The 12,487-nt window shown below is 45.5% G+C and overlaps 1 protein-coding gene across 1 annotated transcript in view; it reads right to left on the minus strand.

The window, feature by feature from the left end:
• Nucleotides 1–1,124: 1,124 nt before the first annotated feature.
• The window catches only part of LOC8030710 (Fanconi anemia group M protein), a 48,451-nt gene continuing 37,088 nt past the window's right edge, over nucleotides 1,125–12,487 (minus strand). The window contains exons 17-19 of the mRNA XM_042288664.1: nucleotides 9,082–9,176; nucleotides 8,914–9,008; nucleotides 1,125–1,543 (exon numbers count right to left, since the gene is read on the minus strand). Coding sequence (XP_042144598.1) covers nucleotides 1,453–1,543; nucleotides 8,914–9,008; nucleotides 9,082–9,176 — 281 coding nt within the window. The 3' untranslated portion in view covers nucleotides 1,125–1,452. The remainder of the gene's footprint in view (nucleotides 1,544–8,913; nucleotides 9,009–9,081; nucleotides 9,177–12,487) is intronic.

The raw sequence follows: 12,487 nt of genomic DNA on the forward strand, positions 1-12,487 counted from the left end.
CGCAGTCTTCGGGTGGGTGCTATTGTGGGACATCGGAGAGAATTGGCTGTTGTTCATTGAGCGCAGCGCTCTCTCGTTAATCCCCGATCGGCGTCCACGGCAACCGGCCCTTGACTCACTACCAGCGAAAGCTGACAGAGGGTCAGCTAGGTTCGGCAACGGAACAGGGGTCGAAATGTATAGGAAAAGCTCCAGCGCAAGTCCGGTGCTTCAGAGTGTTATGATGTCATGAGGCTCTCTGATCTTAGAAGAGGACATCCAGTGAGCACGCTCGCAGGGGGTGGCACGCGCTGTTGCGTTTGGAACTGACGAGCAATCGCCATAGCTGCTGCTTTCATCCCGCATGTTACTTATTAAACAATTTGCTTAAACCATCCTCTTGAGCTTAACTAGCAACATAACACAGAGAAGCTTTGAAACTGCCCCCCAGCTCAGTGTTGCTGAATCGTGGGAACTTTCTCACAAATATTGCTCCAGGAGACAACGGGAAACTAAACTCGAACGCACGTAAAATAAGATACATGTTTTGTCATAAAAACAGCTTTATATTTCGAAACAAAAGCAAATGAAATTTCATACAAAATGACTGGAGATTTTGTTTGTTTGTTTTTACCTGTCGACACACGGTACGAACACACTCAGTTGGTTCGCGGCTCAGGAGTTTCGCAGTTGGCCCACTTTTCGGCATGCGCTATACAGCGGACGCTCGTGAAATCTCAGTTGGCCTCGGAAAAAAACAACTCCGCGATGGCAATTGGGCGGTAGCTGACTTACGTGCTGTTATAGAAATCGTCCCGTAAACCCCAACTGTCAAAGAGCTTTCTTCTCGACGCGTGTTGAACCCGAGCGAGTTGTGCGACACGGCAATGGTATGCGTTCACGCACTATCGAAAATATACGGCGCGCAAGTTCGTCCGCTTCTTGGGCAGGGGTAGCGATGACGTCAGAACGGCGAGCTCTGATTGGCCCTGATGGGAACGGTAGCGGGTAGACCTCAAGACCGGGCCTCAGTAGTTCTCTGAGCAAATTTCCCCGGAAACCTTCGCACAGGTAAGCGGGGCTTGCCGTGGTTGCATTAGGATCTTGGAACGAGGCATCTGCAGACCGGCAAACGACGGTTGTTGTAAAAATACTTTTTTTATTGTACACATCTTTCAAACAGCAAGCACACGATTTGTGACGCATGAAGATCCCTCGTCATGCTGACTCTCGACACACTCCAACACAAATCTAAAGGTCAGCCTATTAATTATATTTTTCCATAATATAATACTCTTAGATAACAACACACGCACATTTGTTCTGTGGATGTTTCGATTTATCCCGCCTTCATAAATTATCAAAAAGTTACAACTTCTATATATGTACAAAATCTCCCGTCTTCGCCGAGGAGAAAAACCTAAAACTTCCAGCTGTACAAGGAGAGTATCACAGAGTTTGGGACAGCAAGTGTCAGGCAACACCGGAAGTGTTGCAGAAGTCCACAATGTCCTTGGCACGACTCCTCGTGGTCTTGCCGACCTCCTGCACCCGCTCGACGGAACTGTCAAAGAAAAGAAACAAACAAAAACAAATTATCGGGCGATTTACTGGAATTTCGCAAAATCTCGTAACAGGTGTCAAGTACAGAATATTTTCATAAAAACAAACATGCAACTAGAACACGGAGCTCCAACCACAAACGTACAACATATACAGAGCATTCCTGAGCAGTATAGATATGTAAAAAAATAATAATAATAAAATACTCCGTATAAACAGGCCAGTAGATGGAGTGTGCCTGGAGCGCGTCTCCGAAGGGCGTGTTTAGCGTTCTTTCTGCCCATACATCAAAAGAGGTCCCGAAGTGACAACAAATGACGTCACACAACTTGCCGGCACACCGCCAGGATCGCGACCGGCGACAGCGTAACACTTTCATGACGTCATCAAGTAAAAATCGAGGGACTTATTTTCTTTTTTTGTATGCGGTAAATGCACAAGTTGGAGATGCGTTTACTTATTTTATTATGTTTCTTTTTCTTGAGGGGGGTATTTGTAGAACACTATATTACATCTAATGTTTATGGCCATCCTGAGAACAATCGCAAAGCTTTTTGTGCACCAAAAAATTCTTGGGGGCTTACAACAAATTTTATTGATAACAATAAACTCAAAACCGCTCAATTTGGATTTTTTTTTTTTTACAGACTTTTAGGCGACGTAACGTTTATGACTACGCTCGTGACAACCTCAAACGCACATCCGGCATATGAAGTTTTGGACCCACAGGTGGCGCCATCTGACATGAAATTTTTGCAACTCTGAGACTGTCCACGTCCGAAATCATTGGACCCAATCTTAAACTCGAGCGTCCAAGCGGCCTGCCGAACTGTGACGCAGCGCCCATTCTCAATCGTTCGGTGGCATGGCCTGCCCAAAGTTACCCTTCTTGGCCACCAGCCGCGCTGACTAGCAACCGATTGAGGCACCTCCAGTTCACTGCCCCAGAGCTATAGTGCTTAAAAGGTGGCAAATTAAAGGGTTTGCACTGTTGGTCGTAGTAAGGGTCAAACTAGAGTCACTAAAATAAGCTACGCTTTCAGAGTACCGCATTCCTTTTATTTGGCATTTTGCCGACAATACAGTCGCTCTATTCAACAATATTCTGGTTCGCTGCGGCATCATTGGACAGCGGCAGTCACGTGAGTCGTTATCATCATCATCGCGTTTTTCAACGCCACCATCTTGGGTCCAGTGATCCGCTGCCTGCTGCTGTTTTACTGTTTACTGCGCGCGCACACTGAAGTCCGTCGCTCAGAATGCATTATTTCTTTCTCACGTCGAGATACGAACAACACGACCTTGATCGCTGCCACAGTTGCGGCTACGCCAGCTGGCGCAGGCCACGGCTACAGATCGGCTTGGCTCAGCTACAGTCACTCCTCCATCTGCGCGTGGACCCAAGATGGCGGCGCCTGACGCGCTTCAGACGCGTAGTTTGGGAGTTTCGGTACTCTGAAAGCGTAGCTTTATTTAGTGACTCTAGGTCAAACTTGCTTAAAGACCCAACTTTTTTTTTCTTGCATGGTTTGAGACGAAGTTTAGCCACAACTGACAGTGGAGCAGAAACTACGTTCTTGCAAACCGACGAGTCTTTCCGTTTTGTTCATGGCCCATAAAAATAAATTAATTATTTACGTGTATTTTCCCCTAACCTTAGTCAGCCTTCAGCGGTCCGTGCAAACTCGGCAGCATGTACAATATAAATAATAAACAATTCCAATTTATCACGGGCCAAAAGTATTTGATTGTTCACCTCACATCACGAGTAACTGCCGCAAGTTCTTGTCCTTACAATTGAGAAAGTGACATACCCCTAAAATTCAATTTTCATTAAGATATCCTACACCGAAATGAGTGAAGGGGAAAGGTGCCAAAGATAAGTTAAATAAACTTTGCGACTAAATAAAAGCGCAGATATTCTGCATCCATGTCGCATCGCAGCCTATCCATGCAACTGAAAAATATAAATTAATTCATCAACTTAAAAAAAAAAAAAAGTTATTTTATTGCCAGTATTTACATTTATCCAGGAATGGATGCAGTGGTGGAACTGACAAGTGGTGATTTGGAGCAGAGATTTCCACTTTTGGAGCAGACAATTTTGAGCTTTCATGACCAGAAAGTTTTATACAATCTCTTCGAAAGTCAGCCCGTAGTAAAAAAAAAAAAATCGGCAGTAGTTCCAGCGTTGGGGGACTAAAGTATTATGCCTACAGAAGAACTGGCCTGTACAGGTATTTATTCATTATTTGGACAACCATACACCAGCAATTTTGTAGATGTCTCAATTAACCTATTAGGAGTACTGATGGCATCTTCAGTCTGTGTTTGATGTAAAAACATGTTTTTGGCTACTTTGTACAGGGTTTGTATTAAAGGGATACTTCAACCAAATTTGAAATATATCCCTCGTGTTCAAAAATAGGTTGAATATGATCCACAATATCCGTAAATGACAATCGCACGTTTGTATTTTGAGCCTGGTGGCTCTATATTTAGTTATACACGGCCCACTCTAGCAAGCGCTCGGAGAAGGCCCAGCTTAGAGCACGTGACATCCGACGCAATCGTGACGTAGTTCGTCTCGGGACGAGCAAAGCTGCGGCGAGGCTGACGTCGAGGGGATGGCTTAGTCGTTCCAGCCACCGAAGCGGCTGCTTCTGTAAGAATTTTGAGTGACGGGTGAACCTTCTATAATCTTGTAGAGGGACAATAGCGACGTCTGGGACGCACAAAAGCAATTCTCGGGAAGAGGGGAGTTCCTCCTTCCCCTCTTCTTTCGTGGTGACCGGAGGCGAGACAGCAACCGTCACTACCTCTCAAGGTTCCTAGATGGGCATTACAAACGAGGCGTTAGCGACATCCGCCAGGTGATCTTTGCTAATCGTTTAATTCGGTTTAAAATTCCTTTTCGAGACTTTTTTAACTAGATATTGGTGTGTCTCGTGTGATACTGCTCACTTGAACACATATAGACCATAAAATAAGCGCTGAAATTTCGTTGTAGTACCCCTTTAAGGTGAAGTTTGACATCAAACGGACACTTTTGTGCTGAATGTGTCTCATACTGCTCTCGCTCGTATTCAATCTGTTGCTGCTCATAGAGCAGCTAAGCGGAGCACATAGCTACTCTAACCGATCACAACGACTAGCGCTGGGGATTCATTGCGGTTGATGTGAGCACCGTTCGCACAAAAACCCAATAACTCTTCGTTTGGCATGTGCAAATAATGGATTTTGTGTTCGAAGCAAAAACAAAAATTCAACTGGACTCACGAGGGTTGTTCCTAATTGCCCACTCATGAGCTCTGTTAAATTTAATCTAGCTATATTTATAGACTGTAGCCTCAGAACATCCAGTACTTACATTGGAATAGCAAGACATGACAGATTTGACATCAAAATAAACCTATAAAGGATCCCAACCATACCTAATTGAAGAAATCTATAAATCTTATTTGAAAATATTTTCTTCGATTCTGATTTAAAAAAAAAAAAAAAGAGCACATATAGTGAACACAGGTTTGTAGAACGTCGCTGCCTAACATATACCCTTGCATAATAGCCACAGTTAAATTTTGAAGATTTTACTGCAATGGAATATCAACAATCATAAAGTTCCCTTTTTTTTTTTTAAACACATTAGGCGCGTTTGTGCATCATAGTAGTTTGAAGGTGTGCTTTTCGCCTAAGCGCGCGGTTGCACTGCGGCAAAGCGAGTCGCGAGAGCGCTGTGTTCGCTCCGCGGGTATTGCTTCTCCGCAGTGCACCTGTGCTTGAAGGGAGAAGCAAACTCAAGGGGGCTAACCCGCCGCGATCAACACTTCGAAAAATATGAATATCGCAGTTCATTTGGAAGCGAATATCAAATAACGTATTATGTGAAATTTCTATTAGAAAATTTGAATATTCGCGCAGCCCTACTCTTCCCACATAGTACCTAAGTTAAAAAAAAAAAAAAAAAAGTACTGTACTTTTTTAATTTTTAGTGGCATCGCCAGCAATGTCAGGTGCCAGACATTTTCAATTTCCTTTTCGGGAACAGCTAGCTCCCTTTCGGCGCAGACATGGCGCAAATAGTGCACAGATACAGCCTTTGGAGCAGCACGTAACAGGCTATTCGTTCTGGCGTAGTTTGGCGCAGCAGTTCCACCACTGTCAGGATGTCAGCACGAAGTTTACGAGTCGCACAACCATATTCTTTGCGAGTCCAGCGCAATGTAAACGGCTCGTAAAAATCAGATGCAGCCGTAGTATGTCCACTTTTGAGGCTAGAAAGACACAGTACAAACTTTGAATGCTTCGCATTAAAAGACTTCTGAACTATGAATTGGGCGGCAACTTGCGCCACCTATCCAGCGTTTCTAATTCTAGCACTTACTAATTCCCGCTCAAGGAAGGTGGCGCCATCTATGCGTGGAAACACCAACTCGTCAATGAATGGGCTTTTGTACTGTCTTTAGCCCTTTTTTTTTCAATTTTAGCATGGCCTAATTAGCGGAGAAACTATGCATTTGGCTAGAATTATAATTATTAGACCTCACGTAATTCTGAAGAGCTAACAAATTTATGATTTTATTATTTTAAGGCAAACGCAATGTGAAAAAAAAAAAAAAACTGCTTTTTTCTTTTTATTGCAGTGTCCCAAATTTATTGCAGAAGCTAACTCAGTGTTTTCCTGCGTCCGGTGCGTCCTTGGCCAAGCACAGTGGAGGGTACTAGAGTTGGCTATCTGCCAAAAACTCATAAACAACACGCACAAAAACACAAGGATAAATCAAGTGGCAGGCACTGGAGAGGAGATATCCTTCTCTCCAGCGTTCGCTCTGCTAAAGTGGAAAGAGGTGCGGGGAGCTTCCACTTTACTTTTAACCTGTCACCGACCATAAAAAGGCCAAGATTGAAGTCAGCATCCCACTGCGTTTCTCATAAAACGCATACATCTAAAATAAAGCTGCAAAATTTTGTGGGATGGGCAGGGGTACAACCGTAGAACTATGCTAAGCAAAACACCAAGTGTAGTGAAAACCTCATATTATCGTGCCTTAAAAATTCAACGTCCAAAAAACTGTCTTTTTTTGTGTGTGTGTGGAAGTGGTTGGGTACAAATTTCGGTCATTACTTCATGTACAGTCGCCGACCGATTTTTCGGATGCTGATAATTCGGACTTGTTTGATATTTTGAACCTGAAGGAGGAACCGTGACCTACCCGACAGAAATAGTGCGTATTCATGATCAACGTTTCGGACAGCTTCAAGTCTGAAAGTTTGATGTTTCGGACAAAATCGTCGTGAGCGATCATTGGGAAACACCACTGAGAAGCGGCCATTTTGGGTTTTATGCTGGCTGCACATGGATTGCCTTGGCTTGGCAGCGCTACTTGAGTACTGACAACGTTACTAGATTACCTCAGTTGTGGAACTCCCGCGGAAGGGGGTACTCCTCTCACTCACTTCAGTCCCCCTCCCGTCGTTTGAAGCGCCATCTAGATTTTCGTTTACGAACTGTGTGTTCCATAGAGTATGGTAAAACGCCATCTAGACGCTGCGCTTCGAAACGTATGTATTCCATAGAATGCGCTAGAGCAACCATAGCTGCTGTCCGGTGCGTTGATCGACGAGTCGCGGTGAGTGAGGGGGGGGGGGGTACTGCTCATACATGCAGCATCGACGAGCAGTTCCGTAACTAAGCTAATCTAATAACATTGAGTACTGCTAAGTCTTACCGCTAGATGACGCTGTACGTTTTTTTTTTCTCTAGCTGCACGTCATTATCATCAACATTGTTGTTACCACTTTGCCTTGTCCATTCGCCCTTGCAGTCGTGGGCTTGCGCCTCGCATCTCGATCTCGTCTTGGCGAATCATGTTTTTGGACTACGCTGGCTTGGACGTCATTGCCCCATCTGTTCTTCCGCCGCCGCAATGCGTTGCTAAGAAGCGCGGAAAGTACTCGAACATAGACGTGGTAACCCTGGAGCAAGAGGACAAAAAAGGGTGGAAAGACACGAAACTCCTGAGTTTCATGTCTGTTTGTCCTTCTTTGCCCCTCGCTCCAGGGTTACCATGTCTATCCTTAACCAGCTCGCCTGCCTACTTGCGTTTACTCGACCATAACGCTACAAAAGATGGCAGCGATTCTCAAGCCAATAGAGAGTTGCCGAACGCAAACGGAGGCGTAACCTGAAGCAAAACACTATTTACGGCTCTTTTAAAGGAGCTGTGCAACAATTTTAACGTTGAAAGAATTGGCATCTTCTACTTTTGACATTGTTCACCTTGTCACAAAGGACAGAAAACACACCTCCTTCCTTCGAAATGTTGCAATTCTGCCGCGTAATCACGAGGCAAAAATTAGAATATTCCCCGACCTGCAGCCGCGAGCGGCGGCCATGAGAAACACGCGGCGCGACGTCAATGGGGGTCTTGTAGAAAGATAGCAAGTTGTGCGAATACCTGCTCGATAAAAAGTAACTTTTCTATAAATCTTGTCGGTCCACCATAATATAGATGCGTCAAAAACCAGTGGTATCACCGACAAAACTTTTATTATACGGAGTTTTAGTGGCACCATCTGTCGTAGGTCCACAAAACCGTCAGCTCTATCAACTACCGTAAACAGCCACCAGAAGCCGGAGGGGGAGGGGGAAAGTGCCGAACGGGGATGGCCGGACCCAAAAGAGACTTTACTCCTTTCACTATATTGTTCGTGCTGCGCCCGCCAGCACGCGGTCGCGAGCGGATGAGCTCTCGCTGCTCACTGACGGCTCTAGAGAGAGAGAGCTTCACCGGAACCCCACCCAACCCCCATTGACGTCACAACGCACGTGACTCAGAAGATGGTGAAGGAGTCGAGAGGTGCCGAAAAGCTCAATCTTTGTCTATTTTTAAAATAAAAGCTAGGACATGCAGGCAAAAGCGGTTTTTTCTTCTTTACTTCAGAAAGGTCGAGACACCAACTCCCAAATTATTTAAGCAAAGCATTGAAACTGTTGCACAGCTCCTTTAAGCCAGCTTAGACGCAATAAAGGCAAGTTTTTTAATCTGCTGATTTTTCGGACGTTTTGTTCGGTCCCTGCGAAGCCCGAAAAATCAATCGGCGACTGTACATGGGGTGACATCAGATTTAACAAATGTCATCTGTTCAAATCCCGGCTCCACCAAAGATTTTGTCTTTCGGCAGTTTCGTAGACTTTAATTCAATCAAGGATCGTTCATTCATCCGCATACTTTTGATTTGACACCTCCCTACAGAGTCGGTAACACTTTTTCTGAGACATTGAAGCTCTTGCAAGCCATAATGAATACTACAACCACACTATACTATCACCGTTTCTTACGCGAGCTCCGATTTCCATGGCCACCTCACCTGTTGAGAAATTCGGTGATGGACCTAAACCCGGCAGCAAAATTGAGTGCCGTAGCCAAGCTGACCTTTGGAACGCTTAGGTAGAACTGCACAGCCTGCAAGACAAACATCAATGCTTGAAAACCAGTTCGCTCGAGCTTGCCTTCGTCGCCTCGAGCGTGACCGTACCTCATTTTTGTCTCTGAGGCAATGAATCGATGCCAGGGCCATGCCTTTCTGCTGTTCCCTCTGTGCCAACGTCAACAGGAGATCTGCCGTTTCCTCTGCAAGGAATAGCATGTGCATGTTCACTCAAACATGTGATTTTTCTGTTCCCTCCTCGTTAAAGCATGGGTTCTCAAACTGGGTCCCTAGGATTCTACGGTTCCCCAGGATACCCTTACGAGTTCCCCAAGCTCCCAAATCCCCTCGGCCGTCTTTACCCCAAAGTATGGCGAGGTCCTGCAGCCGGCTAAAGCCTTTAAAGTGACCGCATAAATTGGTGTGGTAACGTATTGCACTACGATTTACCACAGAGGTGTCCGAAGGTAGTGGAAGCATCGCATCAAAATTTCAGAGGACAAACCTATCTGAGCAAAAAATTAAAAAAAACAATAACTGGCTTCTTTCTACCTATGTCGTCCATCTGCAAAGCCGCACACCCTCCGACTGGTTCAACAACCGGCGACAGCGGCCGCGGCAGCTGCTGAGCTGCCGTGGCCGCCGTTTGTCGGTTGTTGTGGCAGCCAGAGGGTGTGCAGTTAGCAGACGGACGCCGTAGGTAGAAAGACCAGTTACCGTATTTACTCGAGTAATAGCCGCACTATTTATGAACAAGGCCCTTGCTTCTACTTTCCTGCAAAGCACATATACAGCCAATCGTCACGTTGCGCATAGATAACAGAGCGAATAATCAGATCTAGAACACGATTCTCCATACAAATGCAATCTTCATAGATGGCATCTTCGCGCGAAGACGTTATCTCTGTCCTGTAAACCACTGGAGTCATGCTGTCGATCGCAATGATTGGCAATTTGCGTGCTCCGCGGAAACGCGAACCCTCGGGTTTTCTTCATAAACAGTGCGGCTATTACTCGAGTAAATACGGTATTGTTTTTTTACAGCGACAGCTGTTAGTGGACTGTCCCGCCCCGGTTCCGTAACGGCATGACCGTAAACGAATTCAGTTTCCTCACTAAATTTAGCGGAAAAATTTATGTCACGTGACCTATGCACCAATTCAGTTTCCAGCTGAATTTGGAGGGTAAACACATCATGACCTTGCTGTCACTGTCTAAACCAGAGGTGCACAACTCAAAAATGACGTGGGCCAAAAAAATGTTTATTGGGAAATGCGCGGGTTTTCAATATCTGGCATCATTGCACTGGTTGCCATCTTGAGCACGTCTTGCAGTGTCATGTCCGCAGGCCACACAGAAAGTGCCTGCCGGCCGCATGCGGCCCGTGGGCCGTATGTTGTGCACCCCTGGGACTCTAAACGCATCACGTCGTGTGATCGTTGTGCAATCGTTTTTTTTTACTTTTTACTGAGGTAAGTTTGTTTTTTGAAATTTTGATGCAATGCTTCCACCACTTTCAGACAACTCTGCGGTAAATCGTGGCACGATATGTTACCAAGACGATTTATGCGGTCACTTTAAAGACTTCCAGTGATGTGATTGGCCCAAGCCGTTTTGGAGCACATTTCGGAGCAGCCAAAACAGTGTTCCGGAGCAGCAAAATTGGCTTTTGGAGCAGATATTAGAAAAATAAAAATATTTGTTTTAAGTGCGGGAAAGATGAAGGGCACTTTGGTCGCCGCAATAAACAAATTATGGTCAAGTTAGACCACCTGGGAGTCTTTCAACATGTTAACTGAAATGACAATGACATGACACATTTTGCGATGCTTCAGTTAAATGATAAATATATATGTACCCGCTACAGATAAATCAGAGCCAAACTGCACATATTAAAATTTATTTGAAAATGACCAGCTTAGTAGAAAATATCACAGTATTAGGTTTACTAGTTATATAATATAATAAAGTGAAGCAGTCTCCAACTGATGAAACACCTAACTACTGCAGTGCAATGCGGAAATGTACACAAGAAAAAGGTGCATTACGACTAGCGGGTGCTTTTCGTTTTGCTTTTCGAAACTTTCTGCAAGGCTGCTGCAAGCCTCGCTTTGCCTTCGACAAGTAGTGAATGTCCACTTTCAATGTCTCCAAAGAGACATTGAGACATCCCGCTGTAGGCGTCGCCAAGCAATTCCGAAAAACTGCTTGTCAACATTTGACTGGTTCCCGACGTACCAGATTTTCGTCAAAAGTAAGAAAACATAAAGTAATGGATTGCAAGCGTCCCGGCTGGTGCCTCTCTCGTGCAATCATGTTTGCATGCACGCGAGAGCAACTTCGGCAGCTTGCGGTTGCACGTGCTTCGTCGCGCGAGCGTAGACGGCTGTTCACTCGAAACTGAAACCATGCCACTCCGATCCCTCGCCAACTGGTTCCCAAAATTGTATGCAAAATGTAACTGTCCAGCATACGACAAAAAACAGTACAGCAGCGCGTGCTTGCAAGGCCTGCAGGCGAAATACAAGCTAAACATACAGAAAAAAAAGAGCCTGAGCGCATCGATGCAAGACATGGTGAGCCAGGGTCAACAAATTCTTGGAGCACTTTGTGCAACAACTGAACTCGAGACAAACAAGCGCGCTGTGCGGGTTTAGCTTGCAGACGTTGCCTTCTTTACTTCACCTCACTTCTCTTCTTTAACTTTCTTTCGCGGCAGATTGTTCACATACCGGGGTCCTTCTCGAAAGAAAGCCCGCCGAGAGAAACCTAGGTAATCAATACTTCGACACAGCAATCTAAGTTAAAGAGGGATTTTTGTAGCAGCGTATAATTTAAACAATAACAGGAATGTTGATGACCTTGCGGAGGTCCTTACGTTTCAGTTTAAAAAGCGCCATATCTGCAGTGACGTGGGGACGGCAACACCCGACGTCATGCGACTACGGCGACTGGTAGGCAGGGACCAAATATAGTTTTCCCACGGCCATTGCTTTCAGGAGTGAGTGCTTCAGCTCACAAAGTAACCCCCGCTGCGCAAAAACATAGTTTCCTTTCACAGCATTACGGCATGGCTGATACCCGGCACGCTAGCGTCGAAGCGTCCGCACACGCTTGCATCAGCGCTTGCATCTATCGTTGTAAAAATTTTAAAGACGCGAGACGAGACCCACGAGACGACGAGGGCGCGAAACGAGAAACGGCAAGAAAAACCATGCAAGACTGGATAGACGATTGATGCAGCATACTTTGTGTCGGGCGGCCGCTTGCGCCACCTAGCTCAGACAAACTCAGTTATGGCACTCGGTTTAGTTTCGGTTTTGAAAGGCGACCGAAATTGGTCCTTTGGTGCAGGCTTGGCACAGATTACCCATTTTTCGGCAAAATGTAGCAGGATGTATCAGGGTTAGCCCCTTGGCGCAGTTTGGCGCAATTGGCTCAGCAATCACATCACTGGACTTCTCTCGGCTTCAATACCTCGTTGTAGAGTGTATTCCCTGTTCAAGCACTGTTT

The sequence above is a fragment of the Ixodes scapularis genome, unplaced genomic scaffold, assembly GCF_016920785.2.
Source record: "Ixodes scapularis isolate PalLabHiFi unplaced genomic scaffold, ASM1692078v2 PGA_scaffold10__122_contigs__length_95168666, whole genome shotgun sequence".
NCBI lineage: Eukaryota > Metazoa > Arthropoda > Arachnida > Ixodida > Ixodidae > Ixodes > Ixodes scapularis.